This window comes from Lontra canadensis, unplaced genomic scaffold (assembly GCF_010015895.1).
Source record: "Lontra canadensis isolate GAN:19392208 unplaced genomic scaffold, GSC_riverotter_1.0 scaffold52, whole genome shotgun sequence".
NCBI classification, from domain to species: Eukaryota; Metazoa; Chordata; class Mammalia; order Carnivora; family Mustelidae; genus Lontra; species Lontra canadensis.
In genome coordinates this window covers 13,447,494-13,473,258 of record NW_022631046.1, presented here as the reverse complement: position 1 = coordinate 13,473,258, position 25,765 = coordinate 13,447,494, and the positions used below count along the sequence as shown (strand labels likewise).

At 34.6% G+C, this 25,765-nt stretch overlaps 1 protein-coding gene across 15 annotated transcripts in view; it reads left to right on the top strand.

Moving 5' to 3' along the window:
- ANKS1B (ankyrin repeat and sterile alpha motif domain containing 1B) overlaps positions 1-25,765 on the top strand; it is a 1,097,747-nt gene that overhangs the window by 448,436 nt on the left and 623,546 nt on the right. For all 15 annotated transcript variants that reach the window (XM_032874307.1, XM_032874315.1, XM_032874314.1 and 12 more), the window contains exon 11: positions 1,638-1,774. In XM_032874307.1, the coding sequence (XP_032730198.1) occupies positions 1,638-1,774 (137 nt within the window). The remainder of the gene's footprint in view (positions 1-1,637; positions 1,775-25,765) is intronic.

Genomic DNA, 25,765 nt, shown 5'->3' with positions numbered 1-25,765 from the left:
TTTCTATGGGTTCGGACAAATGTATAATGTCAATGTATCCACCACTATTGTATCATGCAGAATAGTTTTACTGCCCTACATGTCCTCTGTGCTCTACCTGTTCATCCTTCCCTACCTTTTACCCTCTGCCTAAAGGTTCTTTTTTTCCCTAGAATATAACATAATACCTGACGTATAGTAGCCCTTAAATGTTTTAAGATGTGTGGTTGAATGAATGAAAGAAAGGTACAAGTTGGAGAGGATCAGGGCTACTTTTCATTGTCTTGTTGACTGATATTTTATCTCTGCTTCAGTATTTACTCATACTAATTCTATTATAGACAGAAGACCACCCAATTACTGTCTTTCAGAACTCTGGGTATTCTTGAGCTGCTAATTCAAATCTCACCTTATCCATTAAACCTGAGTCAAGAGTGAGCTCTGGTACTTTTAGGACTTTAATAAATAATCTATTTAATTCAGTGTGTCATATTTGTATTTTTGTTGTTGTTGTTGTTTTTTCATGAACCTGTGTCTGGACTGCCCAGTATAACAGAATTATGTTTTTATATGGTGGGTAGAGTTTTCATTCCTTCACTTTTTGTAAGCAAGAGGTGTCTTCATAAATTATTACTTTTCACTTGGGATTGTAGACAATGGCCATGGGATAGAGAAAACTTACTAATCTATAAAGAATTCACAGTCTCAGTCTCTTCTGCATGATTTCAACTGCCTAGGACAGAAAATTATTGGGAACTAATTAAAAACAAGGAATTTTGTTTGTTTTTTAGATCTGAGCTTGCAACATTTTCCATACAAAGCTGTAGAGGATTGCCAAATTGTCGTTAAGACAATATATCTTTTATGTGCTAGCAAGAGTTATTTATGGAGTTTTTCCATCCTTTTCTAAGTATGTTAAACACTCTAAAACTGCATCTTTTCTTGTCATTTTGTTTTGATAAAAATTTAAGAAGTTTTATGCACGTTGCTGATTTTAAAGTCATCCCTTTATTCCTCCTCCAACTCTCAATACTAAACATAGGGAAGAGATTTAGTTTGTATAAGATGTGTTTATCTGGGTGTGATAGTTTTGTGTCAGTCTACATTATAAAACAATTGTGCACAAATGTCAATGTTTCCTCAGGTTAATTCCCTGGGATGCCTCTCAATAGTTTGAGGGACTTCTGGGGAATGTGGTTTGAGGAGGCTTGAATTTGGATTTGGATGCAAATTGAACTTGAATTTGGATGCAAAACTTCCACTTTAAAAAGATCAATAACCATTTGAGAGATGATGGGGAAAACTAAGCCCATTCATATTAAAAAAATCATATTCTTCTTAGGTAAGCTGAAGTTTTGGCCATTTGTATAATAATGACAGTCTTAATAGCTGTGTTGGGTGATCTATCATTGTGAATTGTATAATAATACTCTTCTTGGAATAATACTACAGGGTATGATATTTACCATTCCAAAGGAAAGCAAAGCATTCAATAAACATTATCTTTAAAATATACTGCTGTGCATATTCCTCATTATGATCTTATAATTGATACCAGTTTTAAGTTAAAAACTCAATTCATGTTCACTAAAGTAATTTTGAGTCTTAAATGGTAAACTGAGTGATTAGGTTTATGGCAGTTCTATTTTTATTCACAGATAATGCATCTGAGGTAGCAATTACTGCTCCAGGAAGTAGTAACCATAGAAACAGCTCAACAGGCCCAACACCTGACTGCTCACCTCCATCCCCTGACACTGCCCTCAAAAATATTGTTAAAGTTATTCGACCCCAGGTAAGTGCCCAGAATGACATCATCTACAGTAAAATATTTTGTTTTTTAATCATTGCATGTATACTACTTATATTGTAATGCCTGCTCTCTTTTGTGCTATGTGAGTACATTTTTAGATTAAAAGAAGGGACTTGGAGGAGGATGTTTGCTTCCTTGAAGTTAATGATACACATTGAAATCTATATTATTTTTGGAATAATGAATTTGTATATTACAGGAAAAAAAGTGAAACTTAGAAAAATGGCTATTTTACATCATTTTCCTCTCACATTTTAATAATTATCCTCCAATTACTTAGCTATTACATGTTTTTTGGGTTTTCCTGCTCCTTTTATCTTCACTTTGCTGGACATGCCAAATTATTTGTGATCACTTCTCTATCTTCCAACCAAAGTTGTTTTGATAATTTTTAAAAAATTATCTATTCCTTATGGTTTCCAACTAATTTTGCCTGTGTTTAATATTGCACCTCTCATTGCTCCTTATTTTTCTCCAGTGCTCACTTTCCTCTAGCTTGTCTCCCTCCATCTTTTGTTCTTTTTTTCAATTTTTGTCACTTGTATGTATGGGTTTCTTTCTCTTCCCTCTTCTCTTTCAGTTGGATTTCCCAGTAGGCGGTTTGCAGGCAAGCTTTAGAAATATCATTGGGACAAGCTGTTCTGTGATATTTCATTGAAAATAGCACTTATAAAGCTGTTTGCATTACATTTTTGCCAACAGATGGACTCAGAACATGGAATTGGTGGTGTTCTCAACCTGGCTCATTCTGAATGGGCCTCATAAAATCCAAGAGAGGGGGACTTTGGATCCAATCAATGCCATTCACCATCTACTTAGATATATAGTATGAACAAATTCTTTGAGCCAATTTGTAAGACAAATGTCTCTTTTTAAGACTGTTTTGGTCTAAATGAGCAATGATTTGCTCAATATCTACCTTCTTCAATATGATTTATTTTAGTTTATTTTCATTATAATCATCCTCATGAATAAAATGGCATTTTAACTTCACATATTCCCTGTAGTTTATAGAACACTTTCACATAAACTGTTTCATTTAACCTTCATTAATTTCAAGGGAATGTAATATTATAGTGTTATGGATAAGGATATTGACACTCCAAAGAGGCAAAATTGTGCAACTGATTCAAAGTTCCTTTTCCTTTTTTCTTAATGAAAGACTTGTCTCCTCCTTTTCTTGGTTGTACAATATCTTTATGAGAATGGAACTTACAGGTTCATTTAGGCAAGGTAACATTTCACACAGTATCCAACTATGTGGAGAAGGAAATGTCTTCAAAGATCCCTTCTTTTTTTTTTTTTTTTTTCCAGAAAAATTTGATCTAATTCATTTGGTTCAAAAAATAAACTTCACTAAAGCCAGATTTAGAGGCTAAATGTCACATTTATTTTCCTTGGGTCTCTCATTATATGAAGGTGTTTCTGGTGTTACTGTGCAGCCATTACATTTTCAGCATTTTTAATTACTTGCGTAGGAGATTATCTTATGCATAAGTTAGTGATATCCATTACTAAACACATTTATTTTTATATCAACATAAATTAATATAAATGAATTTGGTGATTTAATGGATAAAAAGCAGATTTTCTTTCTACATATTTGTAATCTAATCAATTCTAAGGGAGCTTACTCCATAAATCCTTCTTTGCATTCTCTACTCTATTTTATTTTGGTTAATTGAAAAAATAGTAGCAGTAGCCAGAAATTCCATTTTGACTTGATTCCTTGATTCTGTCCATTAATAAATGGGTTTATGAAGCAACTGATTCCACCTTCCCTTTTTAGATGTTACAATGATTTAGGAAGGAAAAATATGAAGTGAGAAAGTCAGGAAACTAAGGTGATGGTATTTAAATTTGAGCCAGTGCAGCCTGAAGTATGTATGTAACAGAACAGTAGCAGCTAAGGTGTATAGTTGGGAAAGAATATAACCTCAGTTGGACTACTGTTCCTTTCACCTCAGAGACTTTGATGCTTTAGCTGTTTCTTCTTATGAGTTCTGATCTTCTAGGCTCCCTATTCTCAGTAAAGAACAGGTAATAGAAAATTTAAGTAGAAGTAATTATAGGGAATATAAGTAGGATATGTGATTTCAAGAAAAGGGTAAGAGACTAGAGGGTGTGGATGGGGGACAGCTAGATGGATAAAATAGTGGACTCCCTGGTGTGTTCTGACAAGTAACAGGTCTGTCAGGGATGAAGCATTGTCAAGAGCTAACTATTCCAAAGAAAAGATAATTATTGGTTAGCTTATGTAAGTCCATATTTTGATCACAGGTTTAATCTTCTAAAGTGTCTGCTAATTCTGGCTTTATGTAGAAATGCAAGAAATGTGAAGTTAGATTGACTTGTGGTATTCAAACATTTTTTTTCATTTACTAATTACATTAGTAACATGGATGAAATGATCGTTTCCACTCTTAAAACTGGGGATGAGCCTTGGTAAGAAAAGTATAAGTACAACTCTTATCTATGAATTTACATATATTTGCCCAAGTATTAGCAGATATGTTCAGTCTTCCTGTGAGAAGAATGATCTAGAACAGATGTGAGATGAAAACGGAACTTTCATCTCATTCACCACAAATAGAGACTGCTTAGATAGAGCAAATTGTGTTACTTCCTCTTTGCCTCAAGCATGCCTTTACCTAGTTTACTTTCCATAATTCTACCTGCAAATGGAGAATATCCGTTGTAACCAAGGAGTCCTTGCTGTCACAATGAGGTAGTCCTGATTACACATCGCATGTGCTTCTGATTAGTGTATTAATTACTTGGAAGCTACCAACTTGTGGTGCTTTGTTAAGTTTGATTCTATTCAGCATATTCAACTCACTAAGTCACAGCTGTTAGTTCTGCATCTTGTGTGTGATCTTTTTACCTTTGCTTCTTTGGGCTCTTTCATGTCTTAAAATTCTCCAGATTGCGAAGCATTCTATTTTCTATTCACAGAGACTGAAATATTTTTATGTTATTGGTTTCTCCCCAGTATATTGATCCACAAGCCTGAGTTTCTCTGTTTAGATGAATTCACAAGGCTGGGTATATTTATTTATACTTGAAAATAAAATTACTTTGAAACTTGAAAAAGTACTTAAAAATACTTGAAAAAAATAATGTCGTTGAAAAAAATTTAGGTAAGTCTATTGATACACCAAGTTTTCTTCTTTTTACTGGTTCTATGCTAGTTGCACGAAGCTTTTTTTTTTTTTTAATGTTTTCCTGGTGAAACATCTTTTTTTCTCCCTAATGGAAGAATAAAACAAAATTTAGTTAATTTTCACCATTTGTATATGTAAGTGTAACCACCACTCAGAGCAAGATATTAAAACATTATCAACCCAGAAAGTTGCTTCACGCCTTTTTCCAATCAACTCTACCCGGTCCCACCTAAGAGGCAACTTCTGATTATTATCACCATAGATTAGGATTGTCTATTCTTAGACTTTATGTACATGGAATCCTACAATGTGTGTTTGTTTTATGTATGTCAGTGTCTGACTTCTTATATATCAATATAATATAATTTGTTTATCCTTTTTCCTATTGATTGATATTTGTGTTGTTTCCTGCTGTTTGCTATTTTCAATGAATATGCTGTCAATACTCACATTTGCATCTTTTTATGGACATATATTTTCATAGAGACACAAAAGAGTAGAATTGTTGGGTCATGAGTAGATGAATAAATAATTTTATAAGAAACTTCCCAAGAATTTTCCTGGTAGTTGTTCCATTTTATAATCCCCAACAGAAATATGTGAGTATTTTAGGTTTTCTCCATTCCATCAAACATTTGGTATATTAGATTTTTAAATTTTTATATTTTAGCCATTTGTATGGGTGTGAAAAGATTTCTCATTATGGTTTTAATTTTGCATTTTTCTGCTAACTAATAATGTTGCACACCTTTTCCGTGGTTATTGCCCATTCTTAGATCTTTTGAGGAGTGAGGAGTGCCTATGCAAGTCCTTTAATGGGGTTGTTTAATTTCCTACTTGTTGATTTGTAGTAATTCTCTATAAATTGTCTTGTAATTCCTAACAATAAGGGTCCTTTATCAGGTTTATGTACTGCAAATATTTTTCTTCACTCTGTGATTTTCCTAAATATTTTTAATGATGGCTTTGGTGAACAGAGTGTTTTAATTTTGGTGATTTACAATTTTTCAGTTTTTTTCCTTTAATGGTTAGTGCTTTTTGTGTCTTGTCCAGGTTGTGAGTATATATACCCATATATATATATATATATATATATATATATATATAGAAGCTTTCTGGTTCTTGCTTTTACATTTAGTTCTATGATCCATCTCAAATTGTTGTATGGTGTGAGGTAGGAGTTAAGATTCATTTTTTTTTTTCCTACACAGAAAAAGACTTTCCTGTCCTGATTGAGTTAATACTTTAGTATTGTTTATTATTTTCACTTTCCAATTGTTTTTTCTTGGTATATAGGAATGCAATTGAATTTTATATTATCCTTGTATCCTGCCACCTGGATAACTTTATTTAAAAGTTTTAGTAGTTTTTATTTTTAAGTAAGCTTCTTAGAGTTCTTTCTGTCATTGAGAATAATAATGGTTTTACTTCTTTTCTAGTCTCTACACTTTTTATTTCTTTTTCTTACTGCTGTGACTGCAGTGCAGTGGTGTATAGAAGTGGTAAAACCAAAATCCTTGCCTTATTCTCTATCTTTGAGGGAAAGCATTCAGCATTAAGCATAATAACAATTATAAGTTTTTTGTATGTATCCTCCTACTCCTAGTTTGCTGAGTTTTTAGTATAAAAGGGTGTCGATGTTTTTCAATTTTTTCTGTATATATTTAGATAATCGTATTATTTTTTTCCTCTTTTGTTCTTGTTAATGTAATAAGTTACATTGTTTTATTTATAAATACCAATTCAACTTTATATTTCTGGGATAAATGCCACTTGGTTATGATGTTTTTCCTTTTCCTGCAGTATTTAATGCAAAAGACAATTTGGATAAAGCATCAGTGTGTGTAGAAATGGATTAGATCTAAGGGAGGTAAAGATGACTAATAATTTGAGCCCAGTCGGCTGGGAATTTGAAATGATATCTATAGATATAGGAAAGACTAGTGCAGAAGTTCATTTTGGAGGGAGAAACATGATAAATTTGGTTTTGTAAACATATTGAGTGTTGGGCATGATATGCAAATTGGAAATACTGGAGTGGAGCTCTGGTGAGAGAGTAGGGGCTTAAAGAAAAGATTTTATAGTCATTTATAGAATTTGATGGTGAAGGGAGATAGTACCAAAGATAGAATGCTGGGAAATATTTACACTTAAGGAATGTAATATTTATTGAACACCTAATATAATTTTATTTTCATAATATTTTAGAATCGATTTTGTTTTAATATTATAGATGAAAAAATTGAAGACAAGAAAGTTTAAGTAACTTCTTCACATATACTTCAGGAAGATTTTAGCAAAAGAGAGAAGGAGCATTGAGAGATATAAAAGAGAAAAGACGAAAACATTACCATGAATATAAAGGGAGAAAAGAAGAAGATATTTGTCAACATTTTCAAAACTTATAGATGATGAGGTAAAAGGGAGACAAAAATGTCACTTTATTTGGTGATTTTGAGGGCAAAGTCCTTCAAGAATGCAATTTCCCCCAAGCAGAAATTAAACTTTGGTGTAGAGAATGGGAAAGAGGAAACTAAAAGTTGATTGGAGAGACATGAGTGATGGGGATTGAAATACTAAATTTTATAATAGGAGGAGTGATTAAATGTAATTAGCTTCAAAGTTCAAACACTCTTGGCATTACTGGATGCAGGAGATACTTTGGATAAAGCTTCAGTTAGTTGTTAGAGCACTGGATTCTTGAGCTGTGCCTTTGGTGGTGGTTTTAACCAGATGAGTTTTTCTACTTCTTTCTCCTATTTTATGACACACATCAAATGTAAAATAATGGAAGAAGGTGAAGAAAGAGAAAGAGACTACTTGTTAGCACAATATTATAGAAATCATCCAAACATACACTTAATATTGAACATTATAATAACCTTTTTAATATATATATATATATATGTATATATATAAACGATTTTATTTATTTATTTGACAGAAAGAGCACAAGTAGGCAGAGAGGCAGGCAGAGAGAGAGGGGGAAGCAGACTCCCCGCCAAGCAGAGAGCCTGATGCGGGGCTCGATCCCAGGACTCTAAGATCATGGCCTGAGCTGAAGGCAGAGGCCCAACCCATTGAGCCACCCGGGAGCCCAAGCATTATAATAACCTTTTAATGAACACAGGCAGGTGCTAATAGGAAGTCAACCTGAAAAATATGAAAGTTCTGATATTCTTGAGGTGTTCCTGGTACTGTCCAGATCCTACCACATACTTTAAATCCTACTCTAAGTATATCTCAACAGAATGAAATGACTTCAGGCTGCATTCTTTTGCAGCTAAGGAGGGACCCTATCAAAAAGAAGCAAACAGGCCATAAGGATAAAGAAAAGAAAGAGAAAAGTCAAGGGGCCAGTTCTCTGAAGAGACTAAGGGAGATAGATGATTTGAAGAAAGATAAACTGCTCCTGAATTCCTACCCACAACAGATTCTGTTTAGATCAGATGATAACTCAAAACTTCAAGAAAATAATATTTGGATATTCTTCTGGATTTTGTGGATGCTTAATGAGCTAGTAATAAATTAAGTTAATAACAAACCATACTATCTCTCCCTTCTATTATGGGGTTACATAAAATTCTTGCCAAATCTAGAATACCATTTTACTGGGCATTGTAGGGTTATAGAATACATATGCTAAATTTTAAAATTAGAATGAGAGTGGGTATGTAAAAAGCAGAGGCATGTAACTCAGAAAGAGTACAAAACATTGTATTGGGTTGCTGTAAAAATAGTAAGGAATAAAAAGACCTTCAAAGAGATAATCTTTTAAAAATGTTTTTTATTATTAAGTATTGAGCCATTTATTTTTATTATTGAATGTGTATTCTTTTATTTCTTATAAAACCCCTGCAAGGTAGGTACTATTTTCTTTATTTTACTGACTGGAGCTGAGACTTAGAAGGGTGAATAATTCCCTGTGTTACAAAGCCACTGCCTGGATGAACTCTGGTCTACCAGAACTACTTCAGTAGTCTATTAACCTTAATTAACTCATTGAGGAGAAAATAATCAAGGTGGAATATTGATATTCCAAAGGGTTGGTAAAGTTTAGGAGGATAATAATAGATTGGAAAAAGGAAGAAGAACAGAAACATAGATGGCAAGAGTTTGTACCTCAAATTTGGGAAATGAAGACTGTATTCAATAATTTGGAGTCTTGCCACCAAAACTATGCGAAAAAAGGCTAAAAACACAAAGATAAGAAAATATAGAGAATAATTTTAGATGAAACAAAGGACAACTTGGAATTGAAAAAAAAAATTGAGAGAGAAATCTGTGGCCCAAACAACTGACCAGTAGTCCTTGACAAATAAGAATTTCGTGGGAAGATTTAAAAAAAAAAAAAAAAAAAAAAAAGTCTGGGCATAACACCAGAACAATTAAATCAGTATCTCTAAAGACAAGTATTTTTAATCCAGTATTCTTGGATAGGCTATAGATGGTCTATGAAACTCATGGAATCATATGCAAAATTTTACTTGTAGGTGACTTTTTCTGGGAATTCAATTCTAATCATGCCTCTGTCACATACCTACCCTCTGTGTAATCTTTATGACCTTCAATTTGTCAATAAAGTGAAGGTGGTATTTGCCTCACATGATTACCTAGTAAAAGTCAAACCAGATAAAATATGCCATAGGGTATTGTAAATTGTAAAGCCATATATAGTGACCATATATATTGTAATCATAGTGGTGATTAAATCATGTTTGCCCACATTCGAAATAACACCCTTTGAGAGACCATATTCTTACTCTTATGGTCTCATGCACAAGTGGGTCTGATGATAGCAACTTCGGATTTTAGCACATGTGTGTGGGGGCTTTTAAAGTTTCCTAAATTATTTGAGTCTACCTAGATGATACTGGCTAAATATGGGGTGATCACTATCTCCAGAATTTCATTCCTTCGAGTTCTGGATAAGAGAGCCATAGGAAGTATAAGCCCCTGAAATTTGGGGTGTGAGAGAGGCCAGTGAGGATAAATTGGCACATTGGGGCACCTGGGTGGTTCAGTCAGTTAAGCCTCTGCCTTTGGCTCAGGTCATGATCCCGGAGTCCTAGGATCGAGTTCCCTCCACCAGGCTCCCTGCTCTACAGGGAATCACTTCTCCCTCTGACTCTTCCTCCTCTCATGCTTTCTCTCTTTCATGCTCTATCTCTCAAATAAATAAATAAAATCTTAAAAAAAAAAAAAAAGATAAACTGGCACAGTATTGGGTCAGCCTGACCTAATGCACGGGAGGAAAAAGCCAGAATCCAGAAAGTGTCCGCTATGAGCTGCATCTCCAATTAATGGCTGAAATCACCAGCATTCTGTATGGATGTAATGCCAATCATATGCCAGTGAAATATTATTCATCTTTATTTCTCTTCTTTTGGTGAAATCCTTCATTTTATCTAGTAGGAAAGCAAGGAATTATTTGTTACTGACACTTTCTACATGTAAATTTATCTTCATCTCTTTGCTAAGCATGAAATATAGTTTTTTAAAAAAGATTTTGTTTGTTTGTTTATGTATTTATTTATTTATTTTAGAGAGAGAGAGCAAGCAAGGGAAGGAGGAGAGTGGAGGGAGAAAGAATCTCAAACAGATTCCCCACTAAGCACAGAACCTGACACAGGGCTCCATCCCACTACCCTAAAATCATGACCTTAGCTGAAAACCAAAAGTCAGATACTCAACCAGGTGAGCCACCCAGGCACTCCAAGCATGAAATATAATTTTTGAATTTTGTGCCCACAATGTTATTGATAGCAGCAGACTTTTGTTTGTTTTTTCATGTTATTCAGGTTTTTTTTTTTCTTCCAAATACATAACAATCTAAATGGATACCACTCTTACAATCTGAGGGTTTTGTAGGGGCAGGGGGTGGGAGCTTGGGGGAACCAGGTGGTGGGTGTTGGAGAGAGCACGGATTGCATGGAGCACTGGGTGTGGTGCAAAAATAATGAGTGCTGTTATGCTGAAAATAAACTTAAAAATATTAAAAAAAAAAAAAGAAAGAAAAAATAAATGGAAAAAAAAAAAAAAAAGAATGCATAGGTGAGGGTGCCTGGGTGGCTCATTCATTAAGCATCTACCTTCAGCCTGGGTCATGATCCCAGGGTCCTGGGATCTTCTCCCTTTCCCACTCCCTCTTGCTTATGTTCCCTCTCTCGCTGAGTCTCTATTTCCTAACCTGGTCTTTTCTAATACTGTGAATTCTAGCTATTGAAAGCACCACAGAGTATTTTGTTGCTTTATTTATCTATTAACTTAATAAATATAGTTGAGTGTTTACTGTCTGCCGGGTGTCATAAGAGGAGATTTGAATATGAAAATGACCTGAAGGAATGATTAATCAATTGAGAGAGACTGTGTTCTCTACAGATAATGTTTGGAATTACACTGATGGAATTCACTGATAAATGCCCCAGGGCTCACTCTCAGACCTTTTCTCTTTTAAGTACAACCACTCCCTATCCAGTACCAGAACTTTAAGTGCTATGTATATGCTGATTACTCCTAAATTTGTTTATCTCCAGCACTCACTTTCTGAACTCTGGGCCCATATCCAGCCTGCTACTCTCTAAATCCTAATTGATTGTCTAAGGAGCATTTTAAGCTTAGAATGTGTAGCACTGAACTTTGCATTTCAGTTAGTGGTAGCCCAGGCTAAAAGACTTGACCCCATCCTTGATTCTTTTCTTTCTCTCACACCCCTACATTCAATCCATCAGAAAACCCTCTAGGCCAGCAATTCCCAAGGTGTGGCTCCAGACTCCTGCAGTTTCCAAGACCCTTTCAGAAGTCCTAGGAGGTCAAAACTATCTTCATAGTAATACAAAGACATTTTGCCTGGTTCACTCTTACTTGTACATGAGTGCACCATGGAGTTTTCCACTGTTGCACTATGACATGCAATGGCATCATGGCTCTGATGGCTAATTAAATGTACACTGTATATTCATAGGTTTTAAAAGTATCTCAGTTTTAGTTTTTAATATATTAAATATTTACAGAGATGACTCTCATGAACAAAAACTTTGTAGTATTATCAATAATTTTAAGTGTGCAAAAGGTCCTAAGACCCAAAGATCAAAAAGTTTAAAAATTGTCCGCTAGCTTTCCTTTCAAAATATTTCTTGACTCTTCTCTGTCATTTACCTATAAACTAACATTCCTTGCCTGAACTTTTGAAAAAGCCTCTTACCTTGTTCCTGGCATTCACTGTTGTAACTGTATTGTCCTTTTGCAAATTGGCAGATAGACTTTTATAAATTAGATAATGTTATTTCACCTGGCTAACCTTCCAGTGTCTTCCCCTCTCACCGTAAAGGCATACAAAGCCCTAAATCATTTGACTCTATTTAATCTCCTGATCTGTCTCCTACCATTCTCTACCTACCTCGTTTTATGCCACCCATGCCATCTTGCCAGCATCACCTCAGATAAGCCAAAGAGTTCCTGCCTTAGGACTTTTGTACTCATCATTCACTTGTGTGGAATGCCATTCTCCTGGAGACTTTGTGGCTCATTATCTCCCTTTCTTCAGGTCATTCAGGTGACATCTTATAAGATAGGCCTTCTCTGACCACCGAATATAAAGTAGCCATCACTTCACTTTCTATCTCCCTTACAGCATTTTTCACTCCTGAATTAGTATTTGTGTGTTTGTTTGTTCAATATCTTTCTTCCCTAATTGAATGGATGTTCCGTCTTGTTGTATGATGGTGATGAATTGAATGTTTAATCCCAGCACCTAGAACAGCACCTAGTACCTAATTGGTGGTCAATAGATATATCTGAATAAATTGAGTATGGTTGGGTAAAGGGCAGTGAAAACTATTTTAGGAAGGGGGTACTCAAATTGAACTTACATTTGAATAGGAATTTGTTAGGTATAGTGGTAAATATACAGTCCCAGGATAAGGACAGGAGCAGCAAGGTGTTTAGAATTTTTTGACTTAATACTATACCAAATTCACCAGAATATTGTAATAAATCAAGAAGTCCTCACCAGATATTCTACACTCTTCCCCTTAATCATCATGTCCTAATCTCTATGGAGTACTCATTCTGAATAATAATCTTGGGGAAAAAAGTGGTTTCCATGGTCAAGTATGTTGGGGAAGTACAGGGTTAAATACTTTTCTTCACTGAAGAATTCTTTATAGCTTTCCCCCCCTATCACCCTTGGAAACCCATTAATATTTTTCACAACTAGTGATCCACAAAACACAATTTGGGAAACATGATCTAGGTCATTGGATATACTTCTTTATAACTGACCCTAGCAATTCCATTCTGGTTTGATTTTTCCACTCATTCTGCACAAAGTCATACTGTTGAGAGAGGGAGCACGCTGACTCAGCAATAAATATGTCATTCATTTAGCATGTTCAGGGAGGTATCTATATACTCTCTACTTAGTCCTCACAACCATGTGAGACAGTAGGACCAATGTGAATCCTATTTCATGTATGAGGAAAAGTAAAATAAGTATACAATATGTTAAACTAAAGCAAGTATACTGGATATTTTTCACTATATTTTTCATCTATATTTTTCAATAAAGAAGGATCTGTATTTTCTTTCATACTACAATACAGTATTATTTTAACATCATTATATTTTACATTGAATTCAATTCAGTAAGTTTGTTTCAATCATACTGGGCACTATGAGGTATAAAAAGGTTTACATAGTAGGTTTCAGGGGACAAATTAACTATGCTTCTTTCTTTCTCTCCTACATTCAGAACCAAGTGAGAGATGATTGCAGAAGTTGGACAAATTAAAATCAAATGTCACAACTGTCTATTATTACTGGATAGAACTGCTTGGACAGTGTGATTCTAGATATGTGGTCAAGTGGGCTTGCCATAAATTTGCCCCTAAATTAAACATACACCTACCTCATCACTGGCAATCTACAAGGTAATTTTTGCCATAAAAGAGCAGATAATGAATATATTATGCTGATATATTAGAGGAAAGTAGTCTGAGATGAGGCTGGGGAAGATGGGAAACCAAGTAGGTCTTTGTTAAAATTGTAGATTTTACTCCTAGTGCCACTAGAGGCCTCTGAAGACTTTAAGCAAGGATGTGACATGATTTGATTTAAATTTTAAGAAGATCACTCTGGCTAGAGAATACTTTATGGAGAGCAATCAAAAGCAGGGGAAATAATTAGGGTTTTGTGGTTGTTCAGGACAGAGTGAAGTTGTTTGAATCAGCACGGTAAAGTGAAGGTATAGAGAAGTGGATGGTTTTGAGACACATTTTCAAAATAGAACCCATACTATTTACTGTTGAGTTGAGTTCAGGGGATATGGGATATGAATCAAACATGTCTTGGTTTATGTATTTGAGCCACAATAAAAATTATGATATTTACTGAAACAATGAGATCTACTTGAAATCAAGAGCTTTTTGTATATTTTGTTATAGTGTTGCTGGGGATGGGGAGCAAAGGTCAAAGTTGTGTTTGGGCTACATAAATTTTGAGATACCTTCTAGATGTGAAGTAGATGGTTAGATGTCAGCATTTCTAGCCCTTCCACTATGTTCCTTAAGCATTGCATGTATACTTTATATTATTTTTATATGTATATTGTAAAAATCTATGCATCAAAAAGATGAGAAAATTTTATGGAAAGCATATAATTATATTACTCTTTATAAAGCAGAAATTGAAAGTAAACCCCACCTAGTCTATAAAATTCCTTTCCTTTGTATCTTGATGTTTAGAAAAGAACGTGACAATAACTATTTGTTCTGTGGACATAGGAATAACTAATGTTATTTGACATGACTTCTTAGGAAAGTTGTATGAAACAGCAGGACACATATACTAAATTGAATTGTACCCAGCCATAATTCTATTTTAATTGTAATTATTTTTCTCTCAAATGTCTGCTGGATACCAGAAAGACACTCTAAAACTGTCTTGCATCTTTCATTGTACTCCATAACAAATGAAACAAAAATACCAACAAAAAGGTAATAATTACAATTATAAATGAAATAATAGATTAAGAGCATCATTAAGTTAATGAAAACATATGAAAGAAAAGACTATTTCAAATAAGTTAATTTATATAAACAAACATTAGTCAATGAACTATAACAAAATGTTGACAGTGATTAATAACTCTAAGGAGATATTTTCTATCTTCTCATTCTACTCTTCCTTTTTCTCTTTCCTGTCAGAACAGTTACAAATAATTCGCTCAGCTGTCATTTCTTTATTAACTAACAAAATACTTGAAATGATAGAGATATCAACTGCCAATATTTCAAACTTAATTTTGAGACACTAGCATTTACTTAATATAAAAGCTGTAAAAGTAATCCCAAAGGAAAAGATAAATAGCCTTGATTACATAAAACTTGAAAGCTACTTCACCAAAAAATTCCAATTAAAATAAAAAGCAAGGGGCACCAGGGTGGCTCAGTGGGTTGAAGCCTCTGCCTTCAGCTCAGGTCATGATCCCAGAGCCCTGTATCGGGCTCTCTGCTCAGTGGGAAGCCTGCTTCCTCCAATCTCTCTCTCTGCCTGCCTCTTTGCCTACTTGTGATCTCTGTCTGTCAAATAAATCAATTAAAATCTTAAAAAAAAATAAAATAAAAAGCAACTAACAAATGAGATAGAGGTATTTATAATAAATATAAACAATCAAACATTATAATATGAAAAGAAGTCTTGCAAGGCCACAAAGAAAGCTAATATGTCTGCGGGGGGGAGGCAAAAAATATGGATAGATGAATCAAGAAAGAAAAAAATGAATATTAAACAGAAAGAGGAATATTTAGCAGCCCTGTATCTCAAATAAATTTAAAAAATATAATATTTTATCCTAAGAAATGATTAAAACTTAAAAAGCATCTTTTTGGTAAGTGTATGATAAAGGCATGGTGATATAGATATTCGATAGACTGAAGGTGGAAATATTTCTATAAATCTTTGTGGTGATATGAATCAAGAGCCATAAAACATATACTATTATAAGTCTAGTAATTTCTTATCCATGCCAATGAAATGCTCAGAGAGAGGAAAAACACGTAAAGCGTGTTTATTGCAGTGCTATTTCTTTTACATTTTTTATTGAAGTATAGATTACATACTATGCTGTATTAGTTTCAGGTGTACAACATGGTGATTTGACAATTCTAAACTTTGTACAATGTTTGCAATATCCATAGTTCCCATCGGTCATCATACAGCATTATTATGATATTATTGACTATATTTCTTATGGTATACTTTTTATCCCTAATCTTACTTATTTTATAATTGGAAGTGTGTATCTCTCAATCCCCTTCACTTATTTTGCTTATCCCCTCACAGCCCTCCCTTCTGGCAAGCCCCTGTTTATTCTCTGTATTTATGAGTCTGTTTCTGTTTATTTATTTATTCATTTTTATATATTCCACATATAAGTGAAATGAAATTATATTTGTCTTTGTCTATGACTTTTCATTTGGTATAATACCCTCGAGGTCCATCTGTGTGTCGTAAATGGCAAGATTCCATTCTTTTTCATGGCTGGATAATATTATATTATATTGTTTTGCATATTATAATGTTTGTTTATAACATAATAATATTCTATTATGTATATAGACATAATTTTTTCAGTTTATCAACAGATGGGCATTTAGGTTGTCTTCATATCCTGGCTATGGTAAATAATGCTACAATGAACATCAGGGTGCATTTATCCATTTTAATTGGTGTTTTCCTTTTCTTTGGATAAATACCTTGATGTAGAATTATTAGATTGTGTGATAGTTTTATTTTTAATATTTTGAGGAACTTCTGTACCATTTTCCATAGTAGTTGCCCCAAATAACATTTCTACCAACAGTGCACAAGAGTTCTCTTCTCTTCATATCTTTACAATGCTTGTTGTTTTTTGTGTTTTTGGTAATAGCCATTCTGACTGGAGTGAAGTGATACCTCGTGGTTTTTTTGATTTGCATTTCCCTGATGAGAAGTGATTTTGAGCATCTTCTCAGGTGTCTTTTGGCCCTCTGTATTTCTTTAGAGAAATTTCTATTCAAGACCTCTACCCATTTTTTAGAGTGGGTTTTTTTTTGTTTTTTTTTTTTGCTTTGTTTTCATTGTTGCCACCATTTTCATCCCTCACATCAGCTCCAGAGTCACTTGCACTGAGCCCAGCCCCCTGGCAAGGGTGGTGCAATTCCACCTGAGTGAACACACCTGAGAATCAGTGCAATAGGCCCCTCCCCGAGAATATCAGCAGGAACTTCTGTCTATACCAAGTTTACTGATCATACAATGGCACTAAATTCATATCTTTCAATAATTACTCTGTAAATGGGCTAAGTGCTCCAATCAAAAAACAGAGGGTATCAGATTGGCTAAACAAACAAATAAGCAAACAAGACCCATTGACATGCCATCTACAAGAGACTCATTTTAGACCCAAAGACATCTCCAGATTGAATGTGACGGGGTGGAGAAGAATTTTTCATACTAATGGACATCAAAAGAAAGCTAGGTTAGCAGTCCTTACATCAAACAAATTAGACATTAAACAAAAGACTGTAAGAAGAGACAAAGGACATTATATCATAATAAAAAGTTCTATCTGATAAGAAGATCTAACAATTATAATTATTTATGCCCCTAACTTGGAAGCAGCCAATTATATAAGGTAATTAATAACAAAATTAAAGAAGCCCATTGATAATAATACAATATTAGTAGGGAACTTTAACACCCTGCTCACGGTAATAACAGTTTGAGCAGAAGATCAACAAGGAAAGAGGACTTTGAATGACACAATGAACTGATGGACTTCACAGATATTCAGAGCATTTGACTGTAAAGCAAGAGAATACACATTCTTCTCAAATGCGCATGGAACACTCTCCAGAATAGATCACATACTGGGCCACAAATAACAGTACCAAAAGATTGGGATTATTCCTTGAATATTTTCAGACCACAATGCTTTAAAACGAATTCAATCACAAAAGAAAATTTGGAAGGAACACAAATACATGGAGTTTAAAGAGCATCCTACTAAAGAATGAATGAGTTAACCAAGAAATTAAAGGAGAATTTTAAAAATTCATGGAAACAAATGAAAATTGAAACACGGCAGTTCAAAATCTTTGGAATACAGAAAGGTGGTTCTAAGAGGAAAGTATATAGCAATAAAGCCTTTCTCAAGAAACAAGAAAAGTCTTAAATATACAACCTAACATTACACCTAAAGGAGCTAGAGGAAAACAAAAAGCATATAAAGCCCAAATCCAGCAGGAGAAGAGAAATGATAAAGATTAGAGCAGAAATCAATGAAATAGAAACCAAAAGAGCAGTAGAACAAATCAACGAATGTAGGAGTTGGTTCTTTGAAAAAAATAACAGGATTGATAAACCCCTGGCCAGATTTATCAAACAGAAAAGAGAAAGGACCTAAATTAATAAAATCATGATGAAAGAGGAGAGATCACAACAAACATCAAAGAAATACAAGTATAAGCTTTATATGCCAAAAAATTAGGCAATTAGAAAGAAAGAGATGCATTGCTGGAAAGATATAAACTACCAAAACTGATCAGGAAGAAATAGAAAACCTGAACAAACACATAGCCAGCAAAGAAATTGAAGCAGTAATCAAAAATCTCCCCCAAAACCCAAAAGACTCCACCCCCAAACTACTAGAACTCATACAGCAATTCAGTAATGTGGCAGGATACAAAGTCAATGTACAGAAATCAGTTGCATTCTTATACACTAACAATGAAAATACAGAAAGGGAAATTAGAGAATCGATTCCATTTACTATAGCACCAAGAACCATAAGATACCTGGGAATAAACCTAACCAAAGAGGTAAAGGATCTGTACTTGAGGAACTACAGAACACTCATGAAAGAGATTGAAGAAGACACAAAAAGTTGGAAGACCATTCCATGCTCTTGGATCAGAAGAATAAACATTGTTAAAATGTCTATACTGCCTAGAGCAATCTATACTTTTAATGCCATTCTGATCAAGATTCTAATGGTATTTTTCAAAGAGCTGGAGCAAATAATCCTAAAATTTTATGGAATCAGAAGAGACCCCAAATTGCTAAGGAAATATTGAAAAACAAAAACAAAACTGGGGGTATCATGTTACCTGATTTCAAGCTTTACTACAAAGCTGTGATCACCAAGACAGCATGGTACTGGCATAAAAACAGACACATAGACCAGTGGAACAGAGTAGAGAGCCCAGATATGGACCCTCAACTCTATGTTCAAATAATCTTTGACAAAGCAGGAAAAAATATACAGTGGAAAAAAGACAGTCTCTTCAATAAATGGTGCTGGGAAAATTGGACAGCTATATGTAGAAGAATGAAACTCAACCATTCTCTTACACTGTACACAAAGATAAACTCAAAATGGATAAAAGACCTCAACGTGAGACAGGAATCCATCAGAATCCTAGAGGAGAACATAGGCAGTAACCTCTTTGATATGCGCCACAGCAACTTCTTTCAAGATATGTCTCCAAAGGCAAAGGAAACAAAAGCGAAAATGAACTTTTGGGACTTCATCAAGATCAAAAGCTTCTACACAGCAAAAGAAACAGTCAACAAAATAAAGAGGCAACCCACGGAATGGGAGAAGATATTCACAAATGACAGTACAGACAAAAGGTTGACATCCAGGATCTATAAAGAACTTCTCAAACTCAACACACACAAAACAGATAATCATGTCAAAAAATGGGCAGAAGACATGAACAGACACTTCTCCAATGAAGACATACAAATGGCTATCAGATACATGAAAAAATGTTCATCATCACTAGCCATCAGGGAAATTCAAATTAAAACCACATTGAGATACCACCTTACACCAGTTAGAATGGCCAAAATTAGCAAGACAGGAAACAACGTGTGTTGGAGAGGATGTGGAGAAAGGGGAACCCTCTTACACTGTTGGTGGGAATGCAAGTTGGTGCAGCCACTTTGGAAAACAGTGTGGAGATTTCTTAAGAAATTAAAAATAGAGCTTCCCTGTGACTCTGCAATTGCACTACAGGGTATTTACCCCAAAGATACAGATGTAGTGAAAAGGAGGGCCATCTGTACTCCAATGTTTATAGCAGCAATAGCCACAGTCGCCAAACTGTGGAAAGAACCAAGATGCCCTTCAACAGACAAATGGATAAGGAAGATGTGGTCCATATACACTATGGAGTATTATGCCTCCATCAGAAAGGATGAATACCCAACTTTTGTAGCAACATGGATGGGACTGGAAGAGATTATGCTGAGTGAAATAAGTCAAGCAGAGAGAGTCAATTATCATATGGTTTCACTTATTTGTGGAGCATAACAAATAACATGGAGGACATGGGGAGATGGAGAGGAGAAGGGAGTCGAGGGAAATTGGAAGGGGAGATGAACCATGAGAGACTATGGACTCTGAAAAACAATCTGAGGGTTTTGAAGGGGCAGGGGGTAGGAGGTTGGGGGAGCCAGGTGGTGGGTATTACGGAGGGCACGTATTACATGGAGCACTCGGTGTGGTGCATAAACAATGAATTCTGTTACACTGAAAAGAAATAAATTTTTAAAAAAGGTGGGGGGAGAAAAAAAAACCCAAAAAACAAAAACCAAAAAATCTCCCTGAAAACCAAAAGTCCAGAACTGGATGACTTACCAGGGGAATTCTACCAAACATTTAAAGAAGAATTAATATCTATTCTCCTGAATGTATTCCAAAAAATAGAAATGGAAGGAAAACTTCTAAACTCTTTCTATGAGGCCATCATTACCTCGATCCCAAAATGAGACAAAGACCTCTTCAAAAAAGAATTAACAGACCAATATCCCTGATGAACATGGATGCCAAAATTCTCACCAAAATACTAGCCAATAGGATCCAATAAAATATTAAAAGGATTCTTCACCACAGCCAAGTGGGATTTATTCTTGGGCTGCAAGTGTGGTTTAACATCTGCAAATCAACCTGTGTGATTAATAAAAGAAAGGACAAGAACCATATGATCCTCTCAATAGATGTGGGAAAAACATTTGACAAAATACAGCATCCTTTCTTGATAAAAACCCTCCTTAGTGTAGGGATAGAGGGAAAAGAACTCAATATCATAAAGCCACATATAAAAAGCCCACAGTGAATATCATTCTCAATGGGGAAAACTGAGAGCATTTCTGCTGAGGTCAGGAACATGACTGGGATCCCCAGTCTCACCACTTTTGTTCAACATAGTACTAGAAGTCCTAGCCTCAGAAATCAGAAAACAAAAAGAAAAGTCATCTGAATCAGCAAAAAAAGAGGTCAAATTTTTATTCTTTGTAGATCCCATGATACTGTATGTGGAAAACCCAAAAGACTCCCCCCCCCAAAATTGATAGAACTCATACAGGAATTCAGCCAAGTGGCAGGATATAAAATCAATGCACAGAAATCAGTGGCATTTTTATACACTAAAAATGAGACAGGAGAAAGAAAAATCAACGAATCAATCCCATTTACAATGGCACCAAAAACCATAAGATACCTCAGAATAAGCCTAACCAAAGAGGTAAAGGATCTCTTCTCTGAAATCTATAGAACACTTATGAAAGTAATGGAGGAAGACAAAAAGAAATGGAAAAACATCCTATGTTCATGGAGTAGAAGAACAAATATTGTTAAAATGTCTATGCTACCCAGAGAATCTACACATTCAATGCAATCCCTATCAAAATAACATCAATATTTTTCACAAAGCTAGAACAAACAATCCTAAAATTTGTATGGAACCAGAAAAGACACCAAATAGCTGGAGCAATATTAAAAAAGAAAATCAAAGTTGGTGGCATCACAATTCCAGATTTAAAGCTCTATTACAAAGCCGTAATCATCAAGACAGCATGGTACTGGCACAAAAACAGACACAGAGATCAATGGAATAGAATAGAGAATCCTGAAATGGACCCTCAACTCTGTGATGAACTAATTTTGGACAAAGCAGGAAAGAATATCCAATGGAAAAAAGACAGTCTCTTCAACAAATGGTGTTGGGAAAATTGGACAGCCACATGCAGAAGAATAAAATGGAACCATTTCCTTACACCATACATGAAAATAGACTCAGAATGGATGAAAGACCTCAATGTGAGACAGGAATCCATCAAAACCCTTAAAGAGAATACAGGAAGCAATCTTTTCGACCTCAGCCACAGCAAGTTCTTGCTAGACACATCTCCAAAGGCAAAGGAGACAAAAGCAAAAATGAAATATTGGACCTTCATCAAGATAAAAAGATTTGCACAGCAGTCAACAAAACTAATGGCAACCTATGAATGGGGGAAGATATTTGCAAATATCTCATCAGGTAAAGTGCTACTAATCAAAACCTATAAGAACTTAACAAACCAATACCCAAAACCCCAATAATCCAGTCAAGAAATGGGCAAAAGACATGAACAGACATTTATGCAAATAAGACATCCAAATGGCCAACAGACACATGAAAAAAATACTCCATATCACTTAGCATCATGGAAATACAAATCCAAATCACAAGGAGATGCCACCTGACATCAGTCAGAATGGCTAAAATTAGCAAGTCAGGAAATGACAGATGTTGGTGAGGATGTGGAGAAAGAGGAACCCTTTTACACTGTTGGTAGGCATGCAAGCTGTTACATATGTGTGTATGTGTATAAAATGAGTGACTTAATTTTTTGTTTGTTTATGCATGTGTGTGTGTGTGTTGTCTAAATCTGCTTCTGCTACCTATACAGAAAACAAAATGTATTCAAATCAAATAGAAAATGTAAAACCCAAACTATTTATGTAAGTGCTGTACCATTTTTCTAAGTCTGTTCTTTTACTTTTTAGCTTTAAAATCCTTAAAAGAGATTTGATCTCTATTCATCAAACTTAATGCCATCTGACATGCTAGGCCTTATGACCAGGTTTTTGCTGTTTTTATAGTGACATCTTGAGTCTTTCTCCTCTCCTTATGTATACACCCATACTCCGATCCCAATTCTAGATTCATTTTATTTTCTCCAAAACATAATGCTCTTTCAAAATATATGTTAATGTTTTTCCTTCAAACTTTATCCATACTCCATTTATCACTCCTTGGTCTGGTTACCTTTTATTCATCCTTCAGGATTCCACTTCATTTTTTTAAAAAGATTTTATTTATTTATTTGAGATAGAGATAGGAAGAGAGAGATAGAGCACAGAGGGAGAGGGAGAAATAGACTCTCACTGAGCAGAGAGCCCAGTGTGGGGCTCAATCCCTTGATTCTGAGATCATGACCTGGGCTAAAGGCAGACGCTTGACTGACTGAACCACCCACTTGCCCCTGAATTCCACTTTAGATATCACTTCCTCAAGGAGGCTCTTCTCTGAAGTCTCCAAACTGTGAATACAATGTATATTGTTATCTCCCCATTCCTACCCAAGAAATGTACTCCACAATTTTCATAGAAAGAATGAGTAAAGAAGTTGTCATAAAAAAGTTTTGTGAGCTTAAGGATTTTTAAAAAAAAATATTCAGTAAAAAGCTTAAAGAATGGGAGATGGTAAGAATGCAACGACTATAAATGTGACAATATCCTTTAAAGTTTTCTTTAAACATTTTTAAATGTGATTTAATGCCTGTGCCTATACTCTTCTATCGCCGTGATTCTTTTTCCTGAATTATTCTCTCCCAAGTACTGGACTTTTTCTCATGATACTTTATGAGGTTTTAAGAATGAGCAACTTCTCCAAATGCCACCCTAAAAACTATAAGCAGTTTATTATTTTTCCTCTTTTTACCTGATACTGAATTTGAAGGTTTGATTTCTTTAAAAATTGTAATTTTTTATCCATTTAATCTATTTTGTTTTGCTCTCTGCCTTAATTTATTTTGAAATATATATGTGTTGAGTGTATGTATATCTATTACCAGGATAATTAATGACTACAATTTCCCCCACTTAATTTGTTGCCCGTATTTTAAAACTCTTCTGACAAGAGAGCTCCACCAAAATCAAGCAATAGTTATCAAGTTACAGGAGAAAATATTTGTGAAAATCTAATTTTAACTAGAGAAATAGTCTAAGAAAATTAATTTGATGAATAACTTGCAACTAAAAATATTCAATGTGATATGATAGAAAGAATAATAATACTCAGAAATGCATAAAGAAAAAATAACCACTCAGTTGTAATCATCATTAACAATTAGACTTGTTCCATATACATATATTAATTTAAAAATAGTGTATATATTGCTTTGTAACTTATTTTTCCACCTAAAGAAAATATTCTCAGATTTTCTCATGATATGGAATATTCTCATATGATATAATTTTAATGCCTGCTTATGTGTCCATGATTGATTAATTCACTAAAGTGTTTTAATCTTATGTCAGGAAAGAAATATTCTTTTCTTTGTTTTCTTTGACAGTTATAGTATTCTATAGTGGATAGTACCAATGATGATAACTCTCTAAATCCCTTTCCTTCTTAGGGAAGCCTTGGATAGAAATTGTGAAAGATGGGAAATTTTCACTAAATTGAGAAATAAAAATGAGGAGAGATTCCATTGCAACTAAGAATCTTTCTCTGGTGTTTTTGCTGAGGTTGCTGGTTCAGGACCACATGGTTTCTGAAGCCAGATTCATTGCCATATCAGGAAATTGTTTAAAAAGTGGTCTTTGAACACAATGTTAGCCCCAGAATCTGAGGCAAAGGAGAGGATATTATTAGTCATGTCACAGGAGACAGCATGGTCTTTGGTGTAGCCTACTATGTCCCATAAGGGGTCCCACACACATCTTTACCTCCTTCTTGATGTTATCATATTTGGCAGCTTTTTCCAGGTCAGATCCATAACAAACATGTTGACCCTGGGGACTTGGAAGGCCATGCCAGTAGACTTTTTAGCTCAGGGATCAGCTTACCCATAGCCTTGGCAGTGTTAGTGATGAGTGGATGCAGTGATGATAATTTAAACAGCACTCTGACCATCATACCATAGTTGGCCATCCATGGTCTTCTATGGGTGGTGATGGCATGTAGTCATTAGTAGGTCCATAATGCTAAAGTTGCTATGGATGAGCTTGGTGGAGGAGGCAGGCAAAGCAGTTGGTGATGCAGAAAGCATTGCTATCAATCCTGAAGTAGTTATCATAGTCCTCTTAGTTCATTATAATCACAAACATGGTGAGATCTGTAGAGGGACAGAGATAATGACCCTTTTGACTCTATTCTTTAGGTGAACCTTGGTCTTCTCTAGGTTGTTGAAGGTAGCAGTGAACACTACTACATATTTAGCACAAACATTATAGTATTTGCTGTTGTTAGGAACTTTCTGGTAGAAGGATATGGGCTTCGCATTTGTCACACACATTTTCTTCTTAACTTGCTCATGCTTTTCTATTTGTATGAAGGAGTCATACTGGGAAGTGAAGATCATGTAGATGAAGTCAATAAAAAGTCACAGGTGGTGATATCCATAGAACATTATAGATATACAGTTTCTAATGTATTTTCCAAATATCCTTAAGTTTATGCTTAATAACAGTGTTTAATGATATGGGGAAGTTTAAGGCCACAATTAATGGCAAAATAATAAGGACAGCCAAATCATTTAGGAAAGAAGAAAAGGAGAAAGGGAAGAAGAGAGGAAAGAGAAGAAGGAAGAAAATAAAAGTAAAAAGCAAAAAACAAAACAAAACAAAACAAAAAACCAAAAATGATCATTATAAAATACAAAGAAGTAAAATTAAACAGGGCAGTTATCATTGTAAATGTAAATGGTTAAT